Below are 27946 nucleotides of genomic sequence, written 5' to 3' on the forward strand. Positions count from 1 at the left end.
GCATCCCCCAAGGCCACATACTCAGCCCTATCTGTAACACAGGACTGGAACCACTCCAAAGCAATGCCAGAAAGTCCAATTATATCGTGAAGATGACGAAGGAGAACATTATGATCTACCGTATATGCAACCTGAAGCTATGGAAATTTGGCAAATTGGTTGTGCACCTGTGGGAAATTTCAAAACTCTACCCACAATGGCCACTGCAAGCAAACACGTAAACTGGAAAAGATGTATCCTGACCTCAAGAAAATACTACCAAGAAAATGTGATAAAATGTATTACTTCCAGTAAACTTTTGTTATCACAAGCAGGACTCATAAATGAGGAAAGGTCCACTTTCTTAAAACAAATGGTTGTATTTAGTAAGTTTTAAGGTTTTTGTTTTCACGACTGAACCCCAGCCACATCACCTCCATTTTAAATCAGAAGAACATGCAGGTCTTTATAAAATTTTAAAAAAATTGCTTCGCTTTGATGATTTTCCTGCACCTGATTAGGATGTTTCCTGGACACGGCCACTGGGGAGGTGTTTTAAGTATGTCTAACCAAGGGGAAATCTTGGGGCAGAACTAAGAGACAACTGAGAGATATAATCAGCAGTCATGTTGATGCTGTGGTATCTCAGCAGAGGAGTTGAAGGAGGGTGCAGGGGAAAAAGGACTTCTGGACATCTTTCCTCAGGGAGCTGCCCCTGCAGCAGAAAATGGATGGATGGGTGACTTTGCTTCAGAGCCATTTTTCTATTTCTGTAGTATTATAACGTTCTGCCATAATGAGAATATCATGGGCCGCCACTTGGTTTTCAAGTTACGGACACGCGTATATAGAAGCGTGTCATGAGCACGAGGCGGCTATGCAGTGTCCACAACGGATGTGGCCATCCGCCATGCATAAGATACTTTATTGACATGGCCAGGCGAAGGGGCCACTGATTCTTTCTCTGCCCAGGGCCGCCACGAGCCTAGAGCCGCCCCTGCTAAGGCTACACTACTGACTGGGCTGCTGAGACTGGCCACTGGGAAGAACTGACCATCACGAGTAGTAATAGCCCACATATTTTCATGCTCTAGTTTCATGTAATTTTGTGCTAGTATTGTAACGAACAGTTAGTGCAGACTACAGCTGAAGATCTGAAGTGGACGCGAGAAGTTGGTGAGTTGTTTACTAACATATTTTTGTGATTTTGAGTTTGTAAAATTATTGTGGGTCAGGTGGCTTTTTGCATATCGGCTTATTTTACAATATAAACTTTGAAGTAAACTTAGTAAAGTAAAATTTGATTGTTGTAGGATTTGTTTTCCAACTTGAATTACTGAGCAATGAATTCAGTGAGCATTTTCGTGATTTCAGTTCACACAAACAGGGCATTGCGCTGTTCTCTTACAACATTGAGAATGCGCCTGAGAATATCCAAATGGAATTAATTGAAGTGCAGTCAGATTCTATTCTGAAGGCAAAATACAACGAAGTTGGTGTGCCAGGCTTGTATGCTTACCTGCCACCCTCGTATGTGCAGATCCGTAAGTTGGCATCGAGAGTACTGTCAATGTTTGGAAGCACTTACCTTTGTGAGCAATTGTTTTCGTTAATGAAAGTTACCAAAACCCCACATCGCTCAAGACTTACCGTTGAGCACCTTTCATCCCTCATAAAAGTTGCAGCTGCACAAGATTTCAGCCCGATATTGACGAACAGGTCAAGAGATGCCAAGTGTCGGGACAAAAGAAATAAATCTCACACTGTAAGGCTCCTATATAAGCAATGAATATACAGTAATATAATGAATATAATATAATAAGGACCTAGCTAAGAGGCTAAGACTCTAATTCTACTGTTGTATGGTGACTGTATGGAAATAAATTGCTTTTCTTTAAACTTTAAGTGTTACATTTTTTAAAGTTTTCAGTATTGGAAAGAAAGCTACAGTAACTTGTGCGGCCCGCTGACGCACGTATGGCAGTCGAAGCGGCCCACCAATGGTAGCGAGTTTGACATGCCTGTTGTAGAAGACTTATAAAGACAGTGTGTCATCTGCAAATTTTAGGATAAGTTTGTCCTTAGTAACTCCTGCAGCCACTTCTGTACAAGACAAATGATATTATTGTTCTGAATTTGTGAACTGCATGTGAATTAAACGTTAACAGCATTATTGAAATTTTTTTATTAATTTGAATTGCTCAGTTTATTTGTAAATGTACTACTTTGTGAATGTCACACTTTAAAACATGTGAAAATTAAACACAGGAGAATAGTTCAGAAGTACTAGAATTCTGCATCTAGGTAAGGGGTACTTTGAATGTCCGTTTTACTGACGAGTTTGCCGTGATCAGAATAACTGATTGATCAATACAACCGACACATGTTAATGTTATTTCAAACACTTTTGTCTACTAATGTTATGGAATGATATGTATTTTGAAAAGTCAACCTCTAATGTCTTTGTTGGTGCCGATACTCGCACATGACTGTAGTCTATTGCGCCGATGATGTTTGAGAGGCCTAACGAACATGATCTATAGTTACTGTTAAAACTTTAATCATCCTTAACTTGGTACGGTGCAGGCAAAGAGATGGAACTCAGCAGCCTCGGCTATCAAGCACGACATGCCATAATCCTCTTTGGTAGCACTGAAACCGACAAAAATCAATCCGGTTTGTCGATTTAAACTAAGCGTGCTTCGTGGACTACCCCATAGTTCTAATCTGAAAACATCAGCCTGTAATGGTTACTTAACTCCAAATCCACCCATAAAATTGTCTGCTTAGCCAAACGGACACTACATCTAGAAACCATCATCAAACCTAAAGATAGGCTTACAAGCCCGATTCAACGAATGTAACAAGTTAGATGATTTGTTGTAATAAGCCACATGTTCACTAGTTCCCTCGCCTTTGCATGCTGTCAACCAGCATATTAGTATTCTCAACGCAACTAACCCTCGGTTGGTCCTTGGATATCGGAAAAAACCTGCGGTTGAAGCTGTCAGCGATGAGAACCGCTTGCAGAGTCTGTTCCTCTTCTTCCTGACCGCCTATACCCCGCTTTGACGCAGCTCCCACACCGGGAGTTGGACGGCTGGACTTAGCCGCTCTAGCAGCCATATTCACACACTATGTGTTACTGTGCGTGTGCGCGGAGATTCGTCAAATGAGCATGCGTACTAGCACGACCTGCTACGGCATGAGAGAAGGGACTAATTCTAAAGAGAGAACTAGAAGCTCAGGATTCGAATCTTTTGTAGCATTCAAATTTTGCTGAACTGGAAATTGAGACGATTTCTGACAATGTGAAACAAAAAGAACTCAGCCCCATTCTTCTGAATTTAAAATTTTACTGACCAAATATTTTATACCAGCTGCAATTTATTTTAAAGTAAAATAATTGGGAAGAGAAAATTACGATACAAAAATTATTTATAAAAGCAGGATAACGTTGACAGGAATTGTGTTGATATTACATTTGCAAAGTAATTAAACATCAGATCTTTCGGAAAAATGTGGTTTAGTGTATAATTCAACTGACACGCTGGATTACAAATAAATGACATCCATAATCAAGATGTGTTTACTTAAATGTAATTTTCAGCGTAGCAGAATCAAGAAAATTAAACCCTTAAACTCATTTGGTCAATTTTTTTAACATGAGTTTCATTCTTCTAAACAAAATTATATATCATCTTCTAAATGTTATTAATAACTAAATAACTGACATCAAATGGTAATGCTGAATGGGTAAGAGTTGAAATGCTCTGCTTTAGTTACCAGAATTCTGCATTGTATGGTCAAATCTCTCCGGATCCGTAAGTTCAATTATCTTTACATCTTCTCAATAATAGGGTCAACCATTATTTACTTTACTGAGGGGAAAAACAATTCCCACATGTAAACTCACAATCGAAAAACTTCACTCTTATTAAATTTCATCAGCAAACCTGATCCTTTGAAAAAATGTTCAACAGCAAGAGTGTCAAACTCAGATTCTAGAGAGCTACAGAATTTTTTTCCAGCCAGTTTCTTCATATAGTATCCAAATACTGCTGATACCTGAACATCAATTATTGCCTTAATTTGAATTACTTGCTTGAAAGATTTACAATCCAGCTGCAAAGTGAGGTAACAGATGACCTGCTAACTCAGAATCCCCAAACTCAGTTCCTAATGGGCTGCCATTTTTGCCGCACCCAGCTTAATTAGAAGCCACTTCTCATTGGTAAAGAATCACATTATTTAGTTGGATGGCTTATTAATATTCTCCATTCACCCATCTTCCATCTTCACAACCCGCTTATCTAGGACAGGGTCACAGGGCAGCTGGAGCATATCCCACCAATCACTGGACACAAGGCAGGACCAACACCTGACAGGGTGCCAGTCCATCACAGGGTGAACAAACACACACTTGGACAATTTAGCAACACTAGTCCACCTGACTATCATGTCTTTGAACTGTGGAAGGAAACCGGAGCACCCAGAGGAAACCCACGTGAACACAAGGAAAACATGTAAACGCTGCACAGGGGCACCTGGGACACATACCACAGTCTTCATGCTGTAAAGCGTTAATGTTCTCATTCTGCCATTCAAGACATTTCTCTTTTCAAATACAATTAAAGGGACAAACTCCACAGAGCACATTCTAATGAATGTAAATGTCAAATTTCTGCTTTTTCAAATGCAGGATAAAAGAATTACATGTTTAGTTTTAACAGTGACCAGGAATTTTATTAAAGGACACTGCAGATGCAGACAAATAATCCAAATAAGATGCTGTGTTTTTATAGAAGTGAAGTACTATCATGAACCAAAAAGTGCCTCAAATAAAAACTAAGTGGAAAGCTCAAATCAAATGTAAATTTGGTGCTGACTATTTAAGCAATATTGCTGTGTAAACTATTTCTGACATTGTTTAATCATTAACTGTGTTGTGTTGATGTAGAATAATTATTGTCCTTGAAGATGTTCATTTAACTCTTCTTGATTTACAAAAAAACAAAGTTAAACTGATTATTGTTGTTCTTTCTTCTGTTTATTGCTGCAGGCCTTCTTTTGCAGTATTTGTTATGACATTATTAAAACTTTACTCAAAGAAAAAAGAAGACATATTTTCTGTTTGCCTATAATTTATTTGTTTTAGGAAACTATACTGGCTTCTTGAAAAATTAAATGGATGAAAATACTTGAAAAGAATTGTTTTTATTTTTGAAAACTTAATTACAATGGAATCCCATGGAACAATTAACAAAGTAGAAGCCTTATTTAGTAATATGCAGAACATTAAAATATTATGCTAACATTTTAACTTATAAGGCCTGAAATGAATGTGATAAAATAAAACTAATCATAACATAGTGCAAAATACTGATGAGGTTATAAATCTACAAAAGATATGGTGACAAAATATTATATTTTACACTTTCCTTTATCAGCATCTCATTACCTCATTACTCTTCACCTAATTTCTTGCATATGATAGATATTTATAACCTGGTAGAAGTATTTTTTTTCTTCTTTAACTTTATGAGCACACCTTTCAGCAGACCCAGACATATGAATGAACACTTGCTCCATTATGTCTTACTGTGCAAACACAAAATCGGAAGTGGACATTTCCACAAAAAGGGTGAGAAAATCCAGGACTTGGTTTGAGACATATGAAGAGAGGGTAAAATAGTTATTAATATTACATTTATATATTTCTTTTCTTGCTACTCAAAGCCCTTCACAGAGAGAGGGGAACCACTTCAAACACCACCAATTAGTAGCACCCACCTGGATGATGCAACGGCATCATTATTGTTTCAGTATGCTTACCACACTAATAGATGGCCTCACCAGCACCTCTTCCAGCAGTAACCCTAGCTTTTCACAGTTGGTCTCTCCTGACCATACTTAGCTTCAGGTGGATGACCTGTTCTAAAATGCAGGTGGTGTGGCTCCTGGCTATGGTAGAGAGAGATTTTTCACACAACTCCTGAAAATATACGGAGTCTCTCCAAATACTTCAATTTGCATGATTTACTGAGTGAAGACAAAACCAAGAATTTCAAAATCCTAGTGACACCTGGCAAATAACAAATTTAACTAAACACCTAACTCACCTGACTATTTTTAAAATACATTGATCTGATGTGGAATTTCCATTGAGTCTTTTCTTGATCAAAAGATATCAAATGCAAACATGCTTCATTATTCAGTACTTTGTTCTGAGCGTGCTTTATTGGCACAGTACCACCTCCTGGCAAGGTGTAGGATTATAAACCAAATATGTTAGATCAATAGTTATATAAAAATAATGTTTTTATTATAGGAAAACAATTTTACTAAAATAGAAATAAAGACAAAAACAAAGTTATTGGATGCTCCTCCTGGGTCATACTATACAATTATTTTGCTAAGGAGCTTGGAGAGCAGATTGCTCTCTTTCTCTTTCCAGTGACCTGCCATTTATACTTTTTTTCCTGGAGAGGTCACATTTCAGGAAACAGTTCCTCCTGATAGCTCTTGGGGATGTTACACCCATTAACCACCAAACGCAAGAATTCATGGGCTCATATTCATTGGGCATTCAAAGTAAAATCTCTGCCATACATTTGCTGCAAGTCCGACACCAGTTAATGCAGTTTCCCTGGCAAGAGAGTCAATTGACTATGTGCAGGCCTTTTTTAGGGGTCTAGAAATTAATCCTTGAGATTCTGGTCATGACCTCCGGGAATATCCATCAGACATTTTTAAATATTGTCATGCACATGCGACTAGGGGACAATTTAAGGGCTCTGGTGATGGTAATCCTCTGCTGCTCCAGGGGTTGGAACTGTGTTAAAATGCCTTCTTTTGCTTCTTCTGCAGACTGGAAGATTGGCAGCTTTTCTGTCACTGACATCACTTCCAGTGTCTGTTCATTTGGATCCACCTCTTCCCGCTGGAAACCGTCATAACCGGAAGAACAACCATCTTGGACAGACAGAACCAGACTCCTGTCTGAAAAGATGTTTTCTTCAGTACTTGTTACTTGCGTTTTTTTACTTTTTGAAATTTCAGTTATACAGGGTTTGCTTAGTGGTGGCCCAACACTCCTTGTTGTCTCTGCTTTATTATTACTATTTATGTATACATATATGAGAAGGTATATTTGTTGTGCATGTGTATTTTCACATGTGTCTGATTAGTAATTTTAGAAAATTCTTCAGCATCTTTGTTTTCATTTCTTAAAAAAATAAGTCTCCCAAAGTGGGTCTCAGGCTTTATGGTTCTCTCATTGCTATTAATTTTTAAGTAAATGCTAAAATGTTAATCTAAAAAAATTGAAAACACACCCATTGACACTTGTAGCTTCCCAGACTTCAATAAAAATAATATTCTTTCTTTTCTCTTCAGGTTTTTGACCTACTTTCAACTGGACATTTTGTTATTACTATTGCTTTATTCATTGCACTTAACAATATAGTCACAACATCACAACAGGTCATCACCTTCTCCACGTTTCCTCAATTGTGTGACGCTTCCCAATGCTATTACCTCGCCGTCTCCTGCATCTTCTGTAAATATTTAGGAGGAGGAGTGCTACCCCCAGCAGGCCAAAGACTCCAGTGAGCACCTTCCATACAGTCACTGAGGACTCCTGATGCTGCAAATAGGACCTGTAATCAGAGATGATGAGCAGGTATTTCTGTCCATCTTGTGGTGGACGAAGCCTCAGCATTCGATTGGAATCCAATATGAGTTCCCCAAAACCGGTTAGGGTGCTCCCCACCTTAAGCATTTCTTCTTTCTCTTCAAGCCACCATGGCTTCTGTCCATTCAACTCCAGCACAAAATAATCTGTGAAAGCCATCTTAGCCTTTCGGATGTAACAGTATACTGGCTCCAAGGAGAGGACTGAAGCACTCAGTGGGGAATCTACATGCACTGATATCCCAGGGTCGTAACCAGACACAGGAACAAGACTGAATGGCACTGTGTGGATCACCTCCTTGCGGTTCTGTTTTTTGGAGTCCCTACAAGAAGAAAGGATCTTTAGGCTATTGCCTGAGCTCATCTTGTGTGAAAATAGCAATTGGCCTAATGATATTTTTAAGTGCGATTATAGAAATGTAATACCAGTATCTGCAATTCTTAAATAATACATTATACTATTAATATTAAGAAAGTGAGTAAAGAGAAAACATTGTGGTTTCAAGGACTTTAAAACAAGATGAATATATCATCATGTGGTGATCTGTCCTAGTGGTGAAACCTGAAATATGTTATGGTGGAGAAAAATCAATCCAAGAAAAACAATGGACTTTAAACAAAACTCAGTTGAATAAAGTATGAGAATGGTTTCTTGATTCTAAATCTGGGAGGACTTGTATAATATAGCCTAATTAACATTATCTTAATTCAGTTAGGGGTTCCAGATAACCTAAATCAATCCCAGTATCATTGGGCACAGAGAATCTGTCCTGGACAAGCATCCAGTCCATTGCAGGGCCTCATTATTCACATACCTAAAAGAGCCATTTTAGAGTTTACAATTAACCTAGGCACTATGTGTTTAAAAGGAGATAACATGGTTGAGTGTACATTGTCCTGCCTTACCTCTCTGCTCATCACATGTGAAGCCCATTATATTCATGAAGTAGCAGGAGATTCTACAAGATCTTAAAATGCAATTTTCTCCCTACTAATCTAGAGGATTTGACTTTAAATCATAAGCAGGTACAGATAGAAATGTCAGGTATCCCATACTTCATTGCAGAGTGAACACATTGGCTTACTTGCAGTATCTGTACTCATTCAACAACTTCAGCTGTTGTCCAGTACTGAAAGAACCTGAAGATAAATACATTGTATTGAAACTGTTGGGATTGTTTACATTCCGCTTCTTTGGTACAAATGTCATTATAAAATATGCTTTGTTTTAAATTCTTCAAAAGACCGCCATTTTCATGTATTATGGCTCACTTTATTTTTACGTGAAGGCTGTCAATCATAGTCATATTGTCATAAGGAAATGTATTTGATTGGTCACAAGTTTAAGAATGCTTGATCTGCATATTATCATGCCTGAACTGAAAAAACTGGCTTGTTTTAAAAAGGACAAATAAAAAAGGAATTGGAGAAAAAGGAGTGAGACAAAAGTCAGATGAATGATCATCAAAACCAAAATCACTAGGCAAAAATCAAAGTCTAAATACCATTTGCAAGAGGTCAAGAGTCAAAAAGTAAAACAAGGCATGAAGTGATGCATATCTGTCTTGAAATACAAATATTTAAGGTACTGTAATGTGCCGCATGTTTTATACTTTCAGTGTCACGCTTCACCTTTTGTGCATCCATCCAGCTTTAAATGAAAATGTCTATGAAATCTCTGGAGAAGTCAGTGGCACATGTGTTCTGCCACACAACTTCCCTTTAATCTAGAATTAAAAAATCTTGAAGAATCACATATTCTAAATTCTTATGTACTTCTATAGGGGTGAGGGTAACTATAGTGATGGATGGCCAGAAGCATTACCCGGCCAGGACGCCGGCTGAGTGGAAGAACCAAGGGAGAGACTGTATCCAGGACTTTATCTCCCCCAAGACATTAGAGGACAGCCCTCTGGGTTGCTACAGCACCATGGATCCTCGCATGGCATGTTGGGACTTGTAGTCTGGAACAGCCCTGTTGGGCTCCGTGGGTGCCTCCAGGGGTTGCTGAAGGTGCTGCTGGGTCCTTGGAGCAGCAGGAGTCCTCTTCCGCCCCACCCAGAAGTGCAGCCGGAAGAAGGTCGAGAAACACCCGGAGCACTTCTGGGTGTGCTGTAAAAGGAGCCGCCTCACCATCAATCAGGGAGCCAGAGTCGGGTGGTGGAGGACAAAGCTTGTGAGGAGGAATGGAGGCAAGGAAGAGAGAGAGAAGAAGAAGAAAGGACTGTATTTATTTTTATTGGTGCTTTGCACTGTGCTATGTAGTGGGGAGCGAAGAAAAAAAATGCTTCACCACTGAAGTATAAACTTGTGTGCTGTGCTTGAATTGTGCATATGGCCTGTCTGTGTCGGGGTTGAGGGAGCTGTACACCCCCTGGTGGACCACAGTGACAACTTGTGTTTGATAATAAAACACAAAAATAGGCCCTAGCATGTGTTTGTTGTGTGTGTTCACCCTGTGATGGACTAGCAGCTTATTTGGAGTTTGTTCCTTCAGACCTCTGCTTGCTAGGATAGGTTCCAACCTTCCCACGCAATCCTGGTCTGGATCAAGCAGGTTAGAAAATGACATAACAATTCCCATTAGGTATTTTATTACAAATGTAGTCAAAAAGAAATAATTTAAAATTGTTCAGAGGTCAACCCCTATGGGGTTGATTTGTTTCGGACCTTTTTCTTTTTTTTTTTCTTTTTTTCTTTTTGTAAAACTCGAGTTATGTATATGGAGTGTTATTTGATTTTAACAAATTCAATAAAATTAAACAAAATAAATAAATAAAATTGTTCATAGGTGTTATCCAATTAAATTACAGTGATCCCTCGCTATATCGCGCTTCGCCTTTCGCGGCTTCACTCCATTGCGGATTTTATATGTAAGCATATTTAAATATATATCGCGGATTTTTCGCTGCTTCGCGGGTTTCTGCGGACAATAGGTCTTTTAATTTCTGGTACATGCTTCCTCAGTTGGTTTGCCCAGTTGATTTCATACAAGGGACGCTATTGGCAGATGGCTGAGAAGCTATCCAGCTTACTTTCTCTCTCCCTCTCTCTCTCTCTCTCTCTCTCTCTCTCTTGCGCTGACGTAGGGGGGTGTGAGCAGGGGGGCTGTGTGCAGCTGCTTCCTGAAGGACAGGCTGCACGGAGCTTCTCATACTTAAAAGCTCAAAGGGCACGTATTGATTTTTTTTTGATTGCTTGCTTTGCACTCCTTTGAAAAGGAAGATATGTTTGCATTCTTTTAATTGTGAGACAGAACTGTCATCTCTGTCTTGTCATGGAGCACAGTTTAAACTTTTGAAAAAGAGACAAATGTTTGTTTGCAGTGTTTGAATAACGTTCCTGTCTCTCTACAACCTCCTGTGTTTCTGCGCAAATCTGTGACCCAAGCATGACATTCTAAAAATAACCATATAAACATATGGTTTCTACTTCGCGGATTTTCCTATTTCGCGGGTGGCTCTGGAACGCAACCCCCGCGATGGAGGAGGGATTACTGTATTACCTTTTAAGTTTAGACATGAGAAGGATGATTTGAGTTCTTTAAGAACTGCCTAAAGAGAGAAATGTGGTGCATATCCTAGTTAGCTGTAAGAATTCTAATTTTTTTTTCAACTGATTAGCAAAGTTTTGTTTTTAAGGATTTAAAGTGATTTGAGGTTTAAGGATTTGACATTCTATTGAATTATACAAGATAAAACATGGGAATTAATATTTATTACACATTTAATAATTATTTTGGGAAAAGTTCATAAGAATGCATCCTCTTCTAGGATCTTTGTGGTGGATTTCAAATTTTATTTAAAGTCTATGAAAGGTTTGAAAAATGCAAAAGCAAAAGAAAGCTTAAAATGTGTAAAAATATAATTTAATTTCTTAAATGTTAATTTGTCACCACTGGATGTAATTAATGTAGATTCCAAATTTTTGTGAAATTTCTATTTGTATTGGTTCTCTTTTGTATGTAAGTTTAAGTAAAGCTTTCAAACATTCCTTATAATTAATAAAAATGAAAAAAAACAATGTTACAGCCATCAAAATTATTAACAAACTAATATAGGCCAACACTGATCACTAGGTTTAAATACACTAGAAGAAAAAAAATGAATGAGAGAGAGAGAGGTTGGGAGCATGTGCTGATGTAGCATGTTACCACACATGATGAACCACCTGTATTGGGACCTGAATGCAGTGGATGACACCTCAGCACCATATTGAAATAGTGTGAAGAGTACCAATCCTCTCTTAAGCATCCGGCGCCGCCGTGAGTGGCAGCCTTTTCAGCAGCTCAGTGTATGACTGTATATGTATGTGTACTTTTCTACTTTTATTTTTCTATTTTTATTTATTGATCACTCCTACCACTTTATTTTATGTGGATTCCTTCCCTGGACACACTTACTTTTACAACGTGGGCATGGATTTTAACACGCCGAGACTCGCCTATTCAAGTACTCAACTTCGGGCGCTGAGAACAAATGCCAGTGCCGGTGTGGTTCCATATTTACCCGACGAGGTAAGAAGGCGATATCGTGGCAGCAGAGCCGGCACTAAGCTAAAAAAGAAGCGGCTTGCGAGAAAGTGGCGTTTCAAGCCTTCGGTGCCTTCTGTGATTCTGGGGAATGTAAACTCAATCTCAAATAAGATCGACGAACTGGCTGCGCTGGTGAAAAATGTAAGGACCTACAGAGAATGCAGTTTGTTGTGTTTCTGCGAAACGTGGCTAAATAACACCATCCCAGATGCCAACGTGGAGCTACCCGGGTTTAGCACAGTTAGAGCGGACAGAGATGCAAGTACCTGTGGTAAGCACAAAGGAGGAGGACTCGCTCTCTATGTTAATACACGGTGGTGTCACTCTGGACATGTTAACGTCAAAATCTCCACTTGCTGCAGGGATATCGAACTGTTGGCCGTAAGTTTACGTCCCTACTATTTGCCCAGAGAGTTTGGACATGTCATTGTTGTTATTGTATACATTCCTCCTCGGGCAGACGTGGAGTCAGCGAGTGACATCATCCATTCCGCTGTTGCTAAGTTACAAACGCAGCACCCTGAGGCGCTTGTGCTAATCGCTGGAGACTTTAACCATGTGACGCTGGACAAAACATTACCTGCATTCTCCCAGTATGTGGACTGTAACACCCGGGGAAATAAGACTATTGATTTACTGTATGCAAACGTTAAAGACGCATACAGCGCCACCCCGCTGCCTGCGCTTGGGAAAGGAGATCATAACCTGGTTCAGCTTCAGCCTCACTATAAACCAAAAGTTAGAGTCCTACCTGTAACCACACGATCATTCAGGAAGTGGACCCCGGAGGCTGAGAATACTCTGAGAGAACTTTTTGGAACTACAGACTGGGATATCCTGCAGGGATCTCATAATGAGAACATTGAGGAAGTTGTTGACTGCACTACTGACTACATCAACTTCTGTATGGACATTGTAGTTCCAGTAAGAACAGTACGCTGCTATGCTAACAACAAGCCATGGATTACAAGTGACATCAAGGGCTTTTTGAATCAGAAGAAAAGGGCTTTTAAAGACGGTGATCAGCATGAGCTCAAGCGCGTGCAGAAGGAACTCCGAGTCCAACTCAGGGCGGCGAAGGAGCAGTACAGGAGAAAGCTGGAGCAGAAGTTGCAGAATAACAGCATGAAGGAAGTGTGGGATGGGATGAAGATCATCACTGGCTGCAGCTCGAAGCGGGGGTACCACCATTGAGAGAGACGTGAAGAGAGCAAACCAAATGAACAACTTTTTTAACAGGTTTGACCACCCTAACCCACTCTCACTCTCACCTCGGAGTACTGCACCCTCCACACATCCTTCTGCTGATACCAGCATAGGAAAAACATCCCCACCCATAATAACAACAGCGCAAGTGAGCAGAGAGCTGAGGAGACTTCGTGCCAGCAAAGCAGCGGGTCCAGATGGAGTATCGCCACGACTGCTGAAGGTCTGTGCATCGGAGCTGGGGGGGGCCTCTACAGCGCATCTTCAACCTGAGCCTGGAACAGGGGAGAGTCCCGAGGCTTTGGAAAACATCTTGTATCACCCCAGTCCCAAAGGTATCACGTCCTAGTGAGCTGAATGACTTTCGGCCTGTTGCTCTGACATCACATGTGATGAAGACCATGGAGAGGCTGCTGCTTCACCACCTTAGGCCACAGGTTCAACACGCCCTTGACCCTCTGCAGTTTGCATATCAGGAGAAGGTGGGAGCGGAAGATGCCATCATCTATATGCTACACCGATCCCTCTCTCACTTGGACAGAGGCAGTGGTGCTGTAAGAATTATGTTTCTAGACTTCTCTAGCGCCTTCAACACAATCCAACCTCTGCTCCTTAGGGACAAGCTGACAGAGATGGGATTAGATTCATACCTAGTGGCATGGATCGTGGACTATCTTAAAGACAGACCTCAGTATGTGCGTCTTGGGAACTGCACGTCTGACATTGTGGTCAGCAACACAGGAGCGCCACAAGGCACTGTACTTTCTCCGGTCCTGTTCAGCCTATATACATCGGACTTCCAATACAACTCGGAGTCCTGCCATGTGCAAAAGTTCGCTGATGACACTGCTATCGTGGGCTGTATCAGGAATGGGCTGGAGGAGGAGTATAGGGACCTAATCAATGACTTTGTTAAATGGTCCGACTCAAACCACCTACACCTGAACACCAGCAAAACCAAGGAGCTGGTGGTGGATTTTAGGAGGCCCAGACCCCTCATAGACCCAGTGATCATCAAAGGTGACTGTGTGCAGATGGTGCAGACCTATAAATATCTGGGAGTGCAGCTGGATGATAAATTAGACTGGATTGCCAATACTGATGCGCTGTGCAAGAAAGGACAAAGCCGGTTATACTTCCTTAGAAGGCTGGCTTCCTTCAACATCTGCATTAAGATGCTGCAGATGTTCTATCAAACAGTTGTGGCGAGCGCCCTCTTCTACGCAGTGGTGTGCTGGGGAGGCAGCATTAAGAGGAAAGACGCCTCACGCCTGGACAAACTGGTGAGGAAGGCAGGCTCTATTGTTGGCATGGAGCTGGACAGTTTAACATCTGTGGCAGAGCAAAGGGCACTCAGCAGGCTCCTATCAATTATGGAGAATCCACTGCATCCACTAAATAATGTCATCTCCAGACAGAAGAGCAGCTTCAGCGACAGACTGCTGTCACTGTCCTGCTCCACAGACAGATTGAGGAGATCGTTCCTCCCCCAAACTATGCGACTCTTTAATTCCACCAGGGGGGGTAAACGTTAATATTTAACATTATACATAGTTATTGTCTGTTTTTTTCACCTGTATTATTATCATTCTTTAATTTAATATTATTTATTGTATCAGTATGCTGCTGCTGAAGAATGTGAATTTCCCATTGGGATTAATAAAGTATCTATCTATCTATCTATCTATCTATCTATCTATCTATCTATCTATCTATCTATCTATCTATCCTGCCACCAACCCCCAAGTTTTCCCCGTAAGTTGGAGGACCTACAGTACTTGCAGAGCTGGATGCAGATTAGCTTAATACCCAGGACGAAGCAATCACAGGTTTAGGGCCTTGTTGAAGGGGCCAATGGAGTAGTCTCTCTTCTACTGAATTCAAACCAGCAACCTTACAATTACAGATCCCTAGCCTCAAAGCCACCACTCTGCCCCAATCACTACATTTAAATACACTAGAAGAAAAAAATGAATAAAATTAGAACAAATTCTACACAAAATAAAATGAATAAATCAGCTGTTCTACCTTACAGAGGCTTCGGTCTTACAATCAAACTGACCTTTCAAGGTCTCAAAATACTTCCCAGATCACCTAGGTTCAGCATTCAAAATCTCAGCTTGGATGACTCCCCTGAGGTTTAGACCCCTGGGCCTGGACCCAACAGGCCCATTCAGAGGTCCATCTCTAGTTTATCGGCTGGAACCCTTAGGTGAACATCTCTCGCAGACAGCTACATCTTCTGCCTAACTTAAAAGTCTACATCAAGTCTGTGTTTAAAACTTGAAAACCTATTGGCTGTCAACAGGTTGTCTGGAAGTTGTTATGATCAGTTACTTTATTACATTTTTTTGGGTTTGGGCTGTTATCAAAGCTCTACATATATTTTTATCATTCTCACACAACTTTGTTTTTTTCTTCCATGGGTGCCACCATATTCAAGATTTTATGATGACAATTGCTTTGCCATTGCTAGGTAGGGCAAGATCAACTGGAAGTGTGGGGCACATGACATCACTGGGTCAAAGTATAAAGGCCAGCATCGTGCACTTCCTGGTTGTCTTGAGTTTGCAGATATGATATGAAAAGACTTGTCAGTGCATTTTTTTCTCTACTTGTTTTTTTTTTTGTGGATAACAAAGGTGTGTGTTTTCCTTACAGAGAAACAGGGATTTAGATTTGGCTTCTTGACTAAATTTCATCTCCCAAACTTTGTTCAAAAAAAGAAAATATCTTTATCTTCGGATGGTAAAGCAGAGCCAAAGACAATAAGTTGTTAACATTTTGTAAAACTTCAGAAAGAGTTGGCACAGAAGAGGAAGTGGATTAGATTTCAAAATGTATTCACTTTTAAAAGGGAAACATCCCAGTAGCAGTAGTTAAAAACACATTTTTGTAAAGCTCAGAAAAGGGTAACAAATTCAATCAAAAAAGGGTAACAAATTCAACCAATCAGACTGAGACTATTTGACATTGACAACTAGTAGCCATTGATTTCTGAATGCTATCCACATGTTACATTGAAATGGACATCTAAATTGGCACATAAATATTTCCATAACCAGAAAGTAAATTGGTAACCTCCCTTAGTCTAGAACTCTTGCTTTTCTGAACCCATGTAGATGTAACTACATGTAGACTTTGATAAATATAACAGTAAATTCTTTATTTGAAGGATCTTTATTGACAAAAAACTAGTCTTTTGCAAAATCATTCAGTCTCTCCCCGAGATGTTGTAGATGGACAAAGAAATTATGAAAAACAGGAAGAGATTATGAAAACCAATAGGTAGCCCAGAAAAAGACATATTTTGAAAGCAATTACACATGCTAAGATCTACTCTTTTTAACATCTATAAGTAAAGAAGGTCATCAAAAATGGTATTAAGTGAATTTCTTTGGTTTGTTAATATCTGCATGACCGGGGAGTAAAGAATCAAGAGGATACTCACAATATTTCACTCCAGGGTGACTTGGAAATGAAAGTAACTCTTGTTAGGGTACACAGAGGTGAAGTAACAGGAGATGATGTAATCTTATCTAATACATCTACTCAATTACCCAGATCTACATAAGAAATTGATTTCTCTGATGCTATAATTAATTCAGGAGAAACAGTTTAATCATTTGTTTCAAACTGTTGCAAGAGAGTGATAAGAAATTAGAATACTAATGCGGTTAAAAAAGCAAAACTCAGCATTGAGACATTTGGCTGTTGTGAGGTTAGATTTATGATATATATATATTTTATAATAGTTGGAGGTTCAGTGTCCTGCAACTAGTGTTGCCACACTTTTAAAAGCATTTTTATGGCAAAAACATATATTTCCTATATCATAGACTTTTCAATAGTAGTTAGTTTCCTTAAAATGAATGCAAATGTTGGAATTATTGGTATCAGGTAAATGTTGAGATAGAATGTTCCAGACTCTAATATTGGAGACATCCACAACTACAGTGTGGGAATTGAATTGAATCTGGATATCTCAGAATTGGAAGAGAAGTAAAGGCCTTTTTAAGCTCAGCAAAAGCCTCCTGAGCCTCTGAATTCCATTGGAACCTTTGATTAGACTTTCACATCAGATACATAATTGCGGCTCTTATTAAGCTATAATTCTTAATACTGTATATTTTCTGAAATAGTTCACAAAACTGAAAATAATTGAATCTGTTTCAGTGAACTTCCCATTAGTTATTTCCTTAATCTTAGTTTGGTCCATGCTGTGACTGTTTCCTTAATCTTAGTTTGGTCCATAATGAGACTTTCTGTTCTGTTCCAATGAGAAAAAGTAACAAAAAAAATCTTTTGAATACCAAACCAAACAGTTGGCAGTTCATCTGGATCACAGCACAGGCAAGGCACATCTGCTTTTAAAAACTAAACTTCCCTGCTACAAAATGAAGAGGACAGGATCAGGAGATGGACCAAAACTTTTAATTAAAAACTCAAAACTTGGAGATCAATAAAATGAGGCATCAAAACCAAAACACTAGAGAAGCTCATAGTCAAAAAATGTTTGCTATATTTCTTAACCATTAATGCCACAGAAGAATCAAATTGACAAAAACGTAACCATAACAATGTTAATGCCAATGAGCATGTAGTGGCAGGTTTTAAAGCATCGTGCTAATGACATCACAAAGAGCGACTTCAGGGATATCCAACAAATACCATATCATGTCCACTGAAACACAAAATGGTGGTGTCCATGAATAAACAACATTGCATTGAACTAAAACAACTAATGATAATCAATAAATGTCTAATGACAGAGACTTACAAAAATAAATGAAGGCAGTGAAATTTCCTAATGTTCCAATATGTAAGATAACCCTGAAACAAAAATTTCATACAGAGCAGAACAAAATGTATCATAATACCCTGAATCACTTTCCTTTTTGGGAATATAATAGGCCAAAAACAAGCACAAGGATCTGTTAAAATTTTGCTTTTCCACATTCCCAAACAAATAACTTTGCCTTAACTAAGATAAATCTTTTCTTAAATTTAACATGGTGGCAGACAGACACATGTGGTGACAAATGTCAAGAGGAATATTACATGTAATATCAGTTGTGTGCTGCTTATTAATTCTGCAAACCCCACCTTGGGATTAGTTGGGATTATGTTTTATAAAAAACATTATGAAACTTGGCAAAACAAAACATAATGCAAGGAGCTACATTATACACAAGAAGAGAAACCACAAATCATATTAATAAAAGGTTAACTGCACAGTACATTTTATTGCACATTATGTGTGATCTCCTCATCAAGCCTAAAAGCAGAACCTGTCAATATGTCAGTATTAACCGCTGTAGGCGATGATTAATCTGGGACATACTTTATTCTCATTTAGACAAAGGGGTGAGAGGTATGGCCAAAATTCACCTATCATAATATAACAAAAATTCTGCCATTTCAGTAGATACCGGTTGTCACATGCATGTGCATAGGAATCAGCTTAAGTGCTCAGGTGATGGTAACTACCCACCAAACCAAGGGCTGGCGCTGTGTTCTAATGCCTTCTCTCTTCTTCACTCTGCAGAATAGAAGATTGACGGACATTCCACCACTAACGGCACTTCCGTTATACGCCCTCCTGGACCTGCCCCTTGCTGTCTGGAATACATATGACCAGAAACTTGGCCATTTTATGTTACCAGGGTAGTGTACCAACGCTTTAACATTGTTTGTCTCCTCTTTCAATGCTATTATAATTTGTTTGCATTTCATTTTAAGACTTATTTGCTTTTTAAAATAAAACACTAATTATTAAAATTGTGCATACTCACTTATTCTCTCATGCTACTACTAAGCAGCTGGCCTCTTCTTATGCTCTCTTTCTGTTTCAAACAGGTAGCTTGAAATATTATCACACATGTTTAATGAATGTGGAGTCACATGGCACTGGAGCCAGCACTGACACACTAAGTGAGCTGAACAGCATATTACTCTGGACCATTGGTCCCCAACTCTAGTCCTGTAGGGCCCTGTGACTGCAGGTTTTCATTCTAAACTTTTTCTTATTTAGTGACCCGATTTTGTTCGTAAATTGACTTCTTTTGAATTATTTTTAATTGACATGCTCTTGAAGACTCAGACCCCTTAATTATTTCTTTTTCCTTAATTAGCAGCCAAACAATAATGAGATAAAAAACATAACCACTGCGGTGGGCTGGCGCCCTGCCCAAGGTTTGTTTCTTGCTTTGCGCACTGTGTTGGCTGGGATTGGCTCCAGCAGACCCCCGTGACCCTGTGGTTAGGATACAGCAGGTTGTATAATGGATGGATGGAAAACATAACCAGCACACTGTGTCAATCATACAATATCTGAAAATAAAGAAAGGTGAAGGTCTCAGGATTGTTGATCTGCTCAGGTACCCAAAACATTTTAACAGTGCTCTTAGAAAGAGAAACTCAACAATTTTGGAAATGTATGTTATTACACAATGAGAGCAGCAACAAGTCATGGAATTAAAGAACAGGTTTAATTACCAACAAGAATCGGTACATAATTAAGAAACTGGTTGAAGTGAAATTGGGTGGAGTTTGAGACCCTGACCTAGTTGGTCTTCTGTTGGCTCACTCACATCACATTTCATTTCTGTTTGGGTACCATTTGAGGAAAGAAATGAAGCAATTTAGAGGAACGATGAAGAAATTCAGGAAAACAAATCTTTAAAAAAACAAGTCAATTTAAATTCAAAATTAATTCAAAAGGAGTTAATTAGCAGCTGAAACTGGTCACTAATTAAGAAAAGGTTTAGAATGAAAACCTGCAGCCACTGGAACCCTCCAGGACTGGAGTTGGGGACCTCAGCTCTGAACAAAATTCCTGAAAACTGTAGGCTCATTTATTACTTGGAGTTCACTTACAATTCCATGCACAAGATGTCTCAAAATCCATGGGCATTTCTATAATTTACAGGTATCAGGGTCTTAGCCCTGTTTGAGTTTTGCATATGAACTTACACGTGTGTAAAATCCAAGAGTAGGAGTAGGGTGCTAGGCCCTTGTGATTTCACATGCATATTTACAAGTATATAAAATCAAGGAGCAGGGTACTGTCCCCTGTGGGGTGCCATGCACATTCATATACTAAAGTAAAATTAATCAGGAGATAGATTATGTATAATAAAAAAGATAAGGGGCTTGGGGAAATACACCATTTATATTATGGACAAAAAGATCAGGGGCTAGACACAATAGGTCCGTCACCCCAACACCACTACACTGAAATAAAATGATATTTCCCAATTCCCTTTTCATGCACAGATTAGTATGTTTTACATTTAAAAGTGTCAATTATTCCACTCATTTTTAGCATACCAGTAAAATGTTTTTCTCACAAATATTAGCATACCGAATCAACCCACTCCAATTTTGATACCTCTGGCTCACTTGGAAAAGTATCCAAAACCTCTTCAAAATCAACCACAAACTTTTAACATTAATTAAATTTTAACGTTCGGATAACATGTTTTTTGTGTTTCCACTAAATTACTACACTTTTTTTCAACACAATTGTCCTCAGTGGAAAGAGAAAACCAGCAACTGTGCACATTTGTCACTGCATACATTTTTCCAGCATACATTTGTTACTTTTGTGCATTTATTGGTTGATGTTTGCCAGTGCATCTGTAAGGTATGAGTCTCAAAATTCAGGCAACTCACTCACCAGATGTATGTTATCATGTTTAATGCCCTCCTGTACTCTTGAATAATTATCCTTTGGATTACCCCAAAGCATCTTGGGACAAACTGGCTGGCCAGAGATTCCCCATCTGGCTTTACAATACCTGAAATAGAAAAGGGTACCCATGTTAGAGCATTGGCAGATATTGGCTCCCCTCACCGCTACACATCTGTTTTCAGTGCAAGTTGCTGTTATCTCTATAGGTGGTGTTATAAAACACCTTAAGATGTTTGCACATTTAACACAAGAATAGGGTTCCTAACTTGTAAAGTACCCTGTGCTGGTCTACACTGTGGAAAAGAACTTCAAACATAATGTTTTCCTTTGGGAAAAAATAATAAATAATTAATGGAAGCAAGACTTCAGAAGCTTTGAAATGATATTTGCTAGAAGCTTCTTTTGTAGATATAGGAACAAGCACCTATAGTTAAAACTGTTGTGTAAAGGAGGAGTGAAGTTATATGAGATTCTGAAGATAGTCCACAAAGTAGCGATGACTGCCTGGTGTGTGCAACAGCATTACAACCAGGTCTGAGAATGTAACGTGCTGTATACAAAAAGCATTCAGAAACTGTATGTACAAGCGGTCTTTTGTTTTCAGGCAAAACTAATTTTAGGATTGAAAAAGTGGGAAAGCACGCTAACATTAGACTACATACAATACTAGTCAGCCTACAATGTCTAATAAATGCTAATGCTGTGCAGAATCAAAAATGTGCAATGATGGAACAGGCAGCTCTTTTCAACTAATAGGGCTTGATTGACCCAAGGTATTCAGCAGCTTGTTGATCAGATGTGATGGCTTGAATGTCACCACAATGCTACTGTCACAAATGTTCAAATGTTCAGCCTTAGAAAATGGATATTAATCTTTCAAAATCAGCAGGCTATACTTCATTACAAGCAAATCTTGTCTTATACATTCATAGGAAGGGCACGAGAAGAATCCCACAAGATGCTCACCATTAACTAATATGTACCTAGGACTCCCAACAGGTGTTGTGGGAGTTGTGAAAAAGCTCCTTACTATTAGCCAAATACTGCAGTGTGTGAATATGCTTTTTCAGGCCTAAACCCCATCTTTACTAAAACAACAATACACTAAATGGTCCAAGCATGACAGATTTTAGTACAGCTGTACACATCGTCCTTCAGGTGTAAAACCTAGGTCCTGACTCTCTGGGGTCGTAAAAGATTCCTGGGCATCTTTTGTAAAAGGCAGGGTGTATCCCATGTCCAGGCTAAATTGTCATCCATGGTATAGTCATTCTGGCCCCCTAATCATCTATCTTTAATTGGCTGTCTGTCTCTCTCACCACTTCACCACCTAATAACTAATATGAGGGTAGCATACTGACACAAAAATGGCTGCTGTTAAATCATCCAGGTGGAGGCTACACATTAGTGGTGGCTGAAGTGGCTCCCTACTCATTATGAAAAGCATTTTGAGTAGTGAGCAAGGCAGTAAATAAATGTGAATATTATTATTAGCTGTGCGTCTCTTCAAGAAAAAAAAAAAACCTAAAGACTCTCTAGCAGTTTTACTATATTGGTGAACTTGCTGATGCATCAACTAAGTGGGCCATAGGTGGAGTGGTGTCTTTGAGGCTAGGGATCTGCACTGGCAATCAGAAGGTTGCCGGTTGATTCAAATCCCGTAAATGCCAATAGGGACTCTGCTCTGTTGGGCCCTTGAGCAAGGCCCTTAACCTGCAATTGCTGAGCGCTTTGAGTAGTGAGAAAAGCGTTATATAAATGCAAAGAAAAGAAGCATTATTATGTCTTGTCTCAGATGGTGTGTAGTCGAGTGCAGCTGTGGCACAAAATGAGCGGGACAGGCTGGAACAAATGTATGGTAGCTCATTGTGTAAACGTACAATGTGCATGTGCCTCAAAGCTGAGTTTGTCTGGTTGGGTTGAATGAGAAATGAGGTGCATGCAAGTGCCAAAAAATGTAAACGTTCAGGCATGTGCCATTTAGTGGCTGTGGATGAGCATGAGCAGAGCGGACTGCTCCATACACACACACAAACACATACAGGTCTTTCATTTATATATGTCTAATTACTAGCTGTGGTCATCTAAAAGTGTATGACACTGTAAAGAACATACTGCACCTCAGAATAACCTTAATGGCCAAAGTGGTGATGTTTTTAAAAGAGAACTAATTGGGGGGGGGGGGGGGTTGAAAATAAAATTTGAGAACCTAATATTAATGCAGTATTTCAGTTCATTTTTAATAAGATATTTTTGTGTACATTGGAAAAAGGTCATGCATCAACTTGATGTTAATCCTTTAAAAATCATCTCTTTACTAAAATATTACCTTCCAAGATGCTAATTGTATTTGTATTGTGGTAGAAGAGTGCTATGCACTTGGGTAAAACAAATCTTTGCTGTAAAAAGTTGCAGGTAACCCTCCATCCTTTACATAAATGGACTACCAGGGTCGCAAACCTAGTAGCCCAGCAAACTGCCATATGCATTGAGAATGTGTGTCAGCCCATTTACAATTTTCCACCCTGAACACATTTAGGGTCAACATTCAGACTTCTTAAGGCAAGGCTATTTAATTAAGTAGTGATGAGAAAAATGGCTAAGTTTAATTTCCAATAATGTTTGCCAATATCCAATAATGTAAAATTAATGCTAAAATTTGTTTTTCATGTGATTTCACAACTATAAAACACAAAACTCACAAAAATAGCTTTTTGGGGTTTGTAAAGATTTTTGTTGGAGAGGAAAACAATGGATTTTGCTTCATAAAGCCTCATGCACATTTTTGCATTTACTTACATTTTTTGGCAGCTGTGTATCAAATGTAATTCACAGCACACAGGTAAAATCAATTATATTTTACGGCTTTCCTTCACATCACCATGGGGAAGTGCAGTAGCTTTTTGAAAAATGTGTCTTGCTTCATATTTTCCACACAAAGATCCTCAGCCCTTACTGTTAGTTAGCAACCACTTTTTCCTTTTCCTGGATTCCTACAAATGAGGATATGCATACTGCAAACATGATGAGTGAATGTATTGAGTATCATTTCTGTCTCTGATGCATCTTTAGGACTGAAATCCCCAAGATTGCCATAATAAGCAGCAAAGCAGGTATTATGTCATTAGAACAACAATAACTCAAAGAATCAACACATGACAGAAGTTAGCCTGGTGATCTTTTTTTTGAATCACTACAGAATTTTATTTAAATGTTAAATGACTCACAGACACATGGGAAGTCAACTCAGGAAAATAATTCCAAGCAAGGACTGAACATCTTTCCTCTCATGTCAATGGCCCACATTTTGCTGGTAATGAAATTTTTTGCAAGGTGAAACTGTTTTGCTGCAAGTTCAAATTTGGCCCATGAAGTGCCTTGTAAATGCATGATTCTTGAGCTATTATGTTGGCTCATTACCCATAAAGCAAAGAGCGAGTTTTAAGTACAATGCCAGTCAAGTTATTATCACCAAGATAGAAACTAACAGAAAAAAGGCTGAAAATTTTGTTTTTGGCAAGAAGAAGAGACTGGGGCTCAGGCAAAACAGTGCATACATAACAAGTTACAAAACATATGCAAGGCCTAACATTCAGTGCGTTCAAGGGCTGTGCAGGAACTGTAGCCTTCAGTGGACTGAGCTCAGTAGGTCAGTTTTATAAACGTCTCAGTTCATTTCCAGGTTTTGATGGCCAAAAGCTATTTCATCAGGTTTGCGCAAAAGGCCTCAAAACTGGCCTGGACAGGAGTCTAGTATATCACAAGGACCACTCTCACTCTCACACTCACATAAACACATACACCATATTCAGACGCAATTGCAATTGGCAATTAACATACAGTATCCTAAACAAATAATAAATAAAAACTTTTTGTAGTCAATTTTTTCTTAGCTTCAACATGTCTGGCTGTAATAATTTTCATGAAATGGGACTTGCAAATAGGGCGGCACGGTGGCGCAGTGGGTAGCGCTGCTGCCTCGCGGTTGGGAGGCCTGGGGACCCAGGTTCGCTTCCAGGGTCCTCCCTGCGTGGAGTTTGCATGTTCTCCCCGTGTCTACGTGGGTTTCCTCCGGGCGCTCCGGTTTCCTCCCACAGTCCAAAGACATGTAGGTTAGGTGGATTGGCGATCCTAAATTGGCCCTAGTGTGTGCTTGGTGTGTGGGTGTGTTTGTGTGTGTCCTGCGGTGGGTTGGCACTCTGCCCAGGATTGGTTCCTGCCTTGTGCCCTGTGTTGGCTGGGATTGGCTCCAGCAGATCCCCGTGACCCTGTGTTCGGATTCAGCGGGTTGGAAAATGGATGGATGGGACTTGCAAATCTCTTCAGTTATGAGAAATTGTAAGGAATAACAGAAGTGAAAGGCAAACCTTATTACAACAACTGACTATTATGAATACCAGGTAAATGTGGCACTCTGATGGTAAATTAAAAAGTGACCAGATTTCAAAGTCCCAAACCAGGACACTTGTGTAACATATGTCCATGCATAAAGCCCATCCTCATTTGCTTAATGCATGCTTTACATCATCATCATCATCATAGAGGGATCAGAGCACAGGAAAATTATAAATTAAAGAAGGTACTCTCTGTTTACATCAGTTTCATGTTCCTCCTTGCAATGCTGTTCAAATTTAACACAAGCTGTTAATTGAGTGGAGTTCCCTGTTGGAGTTGTTCAAAATATATTGAGACGATGTTCATTTTGATGCAGCAATATTTGCTGCATAGAAAAACTTTATTAGATAGGTGGCCTGTTGAAATCTAAACATGTTGATATTCTTCAGTTATTTCTTGAGACACAAGCCTGAAATCAGGGCTGTTGCTGTCATTGGGATGTTTGGTCATTCCAGTAAATTATAGTTTGTTAAATAGTGAATCATTATATACTGCAGATAATGCACCTGTCAGGTTGGTTTATTGCAAGGTTAATACTGAGTAAATGTTTATTTACTTTGTGCATAATGTCTTACATGCCACAGGTTACTTCATTTATATCTGGATAATCTTTTTTTTCCTTGCATGCATTTTATAATTTTACCATTAGGAAGACCATTTAATTTACCTGTTACAACTTAAAGTATCAGGAGGAGTGAAATGCTGATTCACTGTTTCTTATCTATTTGCACTCAAGCTGCTGGAAAGACATCATAAAGCAGAAACAATTTTCTTATGGAGAGGTTTCTGCATGCACAGATGGACTTGCAGTGCCAGGATTAACCAGCCCCCCTGCACATGCAGAAACAACACATAACTGCTATCTTTACCTGCACACACAGCCTGCTGGTGTTTCATGACCTTGTATTGAGGATCTGTTTGCCATCAATAGCAACTTTCAGAGGTGAAAAAGAATAAAATATTAAAAATACACAAGTTGGTGCGCTCATGTTAAAACTGAAACAGTAAAGCAATTCATAGTTGAAATCACACAGAATGACAGAATGTCTCCCTTATTTAATATAGATGAGTTTGCAGACTCACCAATGCTTTTCAATGGGAGATTTTGAAATCTGAAAACTTTGTACAGTGCAATCTGCTTGAGAATATCTGTAAAAAATTGAACTATCTTCACCAATTTCCTTGAAGAATAAGTGTGCCTATAAGTGTGCTAAATATTTCAAACATTTCAAGCCAAGGGTCAGTACTAGAAAGGTAAAAAGTTAAGCAAACAGTGCTCAGTATGTGTGTCAAGGATCGCAGTGTGGAAACTGTGTGAGAAAGTTTAATATCCAAACGTAAAAAGGAATACATAATGAGTACCAAATCATAAGTCAATAATCACAATCAAAGAGCAGAAGAAAAATATATGTAATTTGGAATTCAATATCACAAAGAATGAATGCAAAGGTCTTTTGGGTGAATCCACAATCTTGGGCAAGCAGGAAGTGTATCAGTTGACATTTGTACCTTTAATAAACAACACACTTTTGGATGACCTTACCTAGCAACGCCACACCAACTGTCAACAAACTACTCTCAAGATGTTCTCCTTGATTTTTTCTGATTTGGGTTTTCCTCATACAGTAGGTAATGTGCTGGATGTAGCCCATTTGTACAATAATTACAATAATTGTTGCACTGTAGCAGTGAGATTGTTCAGCTGTTTCTGTATAGATGCTTAATGCCACATAAAATCCTCTTTGTTGCGTGATTGGTTCTTTTTGCAGTGCAATCTGTTTATAATTGGAAACCTTTTTCAGGATGTGTCATCATTTCAATAAATGGCCATCAAAATATGTAAGTTCAGCTTGTTTGCTTAGCAGAGTTTATCAACTTTTTATATTAGGTCAGAGGACTAATGCTGTTCCAGGTTTAAACTTCATGTCAAAAAAATGGTTTGTGCAAGTTTGCCACAGGAACCTATTTCTATGTTACAAATAAAGAATGTATATCATCACTCACAAAATACATTCAGTCCTTGCTTTATGTAGAATCCCTATATCATTGCCTTACCTTCAAGTGCCACATACTGGAGGCATTTTTGATGTGATGAGTCTAATGTTTTAATCAAGTCTTCATTTAGTTCAACCCTAGGGATTTCCTATTTGTGCAGAACAGAAATAATCCATAAAAAGAATATTGCAAGGTCAGTCACTTTTTTGTACTGTCAAATATTACACAGTATGTACTAAATACTTTACCTTAAGCTTCTGTAATTCTCCTAATTTCTTCGTGTACAAGTGATAAAAGAGGCCTGACAAGGCAAAGCTGCCTCCAATACTGATCAGTCTCATCGAGGAATACATGCTGTCACCCATTTTCTTTCTGAAGAACAGACACTGCACAATTAGACAGCATTTAATGGCAATTTTAATCTTTCCCTGTTCCGTACGAAATGC

The 27946-nt window shown here is 39.0% G+C and overlaps 2 protein-coding genes across 2 annotated transcripts in view; both read right to left on the reverse strand.

Annotated features, from left to right (window-relative positions):
* eif2b5 (eukaryotic translation initiation factor 2B, subunit 5 epsilon) overlaps positions 1–3143 on the reverse strand; it is a 74300-nt gene extending 71157 nt beyond the window's left edge. The window contains exon 1 of the mRNA XM_028794832.2: positions 2941–3143. Within this exon, the coding sequence (XP_028650665.1) occupies positions 2941–3105 (165 nt within the window). The 5' untranslated portion in view covers positions 3106–3143. The remainder of the gene's footprint in view (positions 1–2940) is intronic.
* A 4325-nt stretch (positions 3144–7468) lies between these two features.
* Positions 7469–27865, reverse strand: LOC114645475 (mitochondrial ubiquitin ligase activator of nfkb 1-A-like). Its single transcript, XM_028793325.2, has 4 exons — positions 27749–27865; positions 27561–27648; positions 21096–21216; positions 7469–7997 (listed from the first exon to the last, which is right to left on the reverse strand). The coding sequence occupies exons 1-4, from the start codon at positions 27863–27865 to the stop codon at positions 7469–7471; spliced, it is 855 nt and encodes a 284-aa protein (XP_028649158.2).
* Between the last annotated feature and the right edge of the window lie 81 nt (positions 27866–27946).

Source organism: Erpetoichthys calabaricus, chromosome 2 (assembly GCF_900747795.2).
Source record: "Erpetoichthys calabaricus chromosome 2, fErpCal1.3, whole genome shotgun sequence".
NCBI classification, from domain to species: domain Eukaryota; kingdom Metazoa; phylum Chordata; class Cladistia; order Polypteriformes; family Polypteridae; genus Erpetoichthys; species Erpetoichthys calabaricus.

Excerpts from the sequence above, each read along its gene's own strand:
- LOC114645475 (XM_028793325.2), bottom strand. The coding sequence starts at position 27,865 with ATGGGTGACAGCATGTATTCCTCGATGAGACTGATCAGTATTGGAGGC. Across the intron at positions 21,217-27,560 it reads CCAGTATGTGGCACTTGAAG|GTATTGTAAAGCCAGATGGG; the intron begins GTAAGGCAATGA and ends TTTCTATTTCAG. Across the intron at positions 7,998-21,095 it reads AACATGATAACATACATCTG|GGACTCCAAAAAACAGAACC; the intron begins GTGAGTGAGTTG and ends TTCTTCTTGTAG.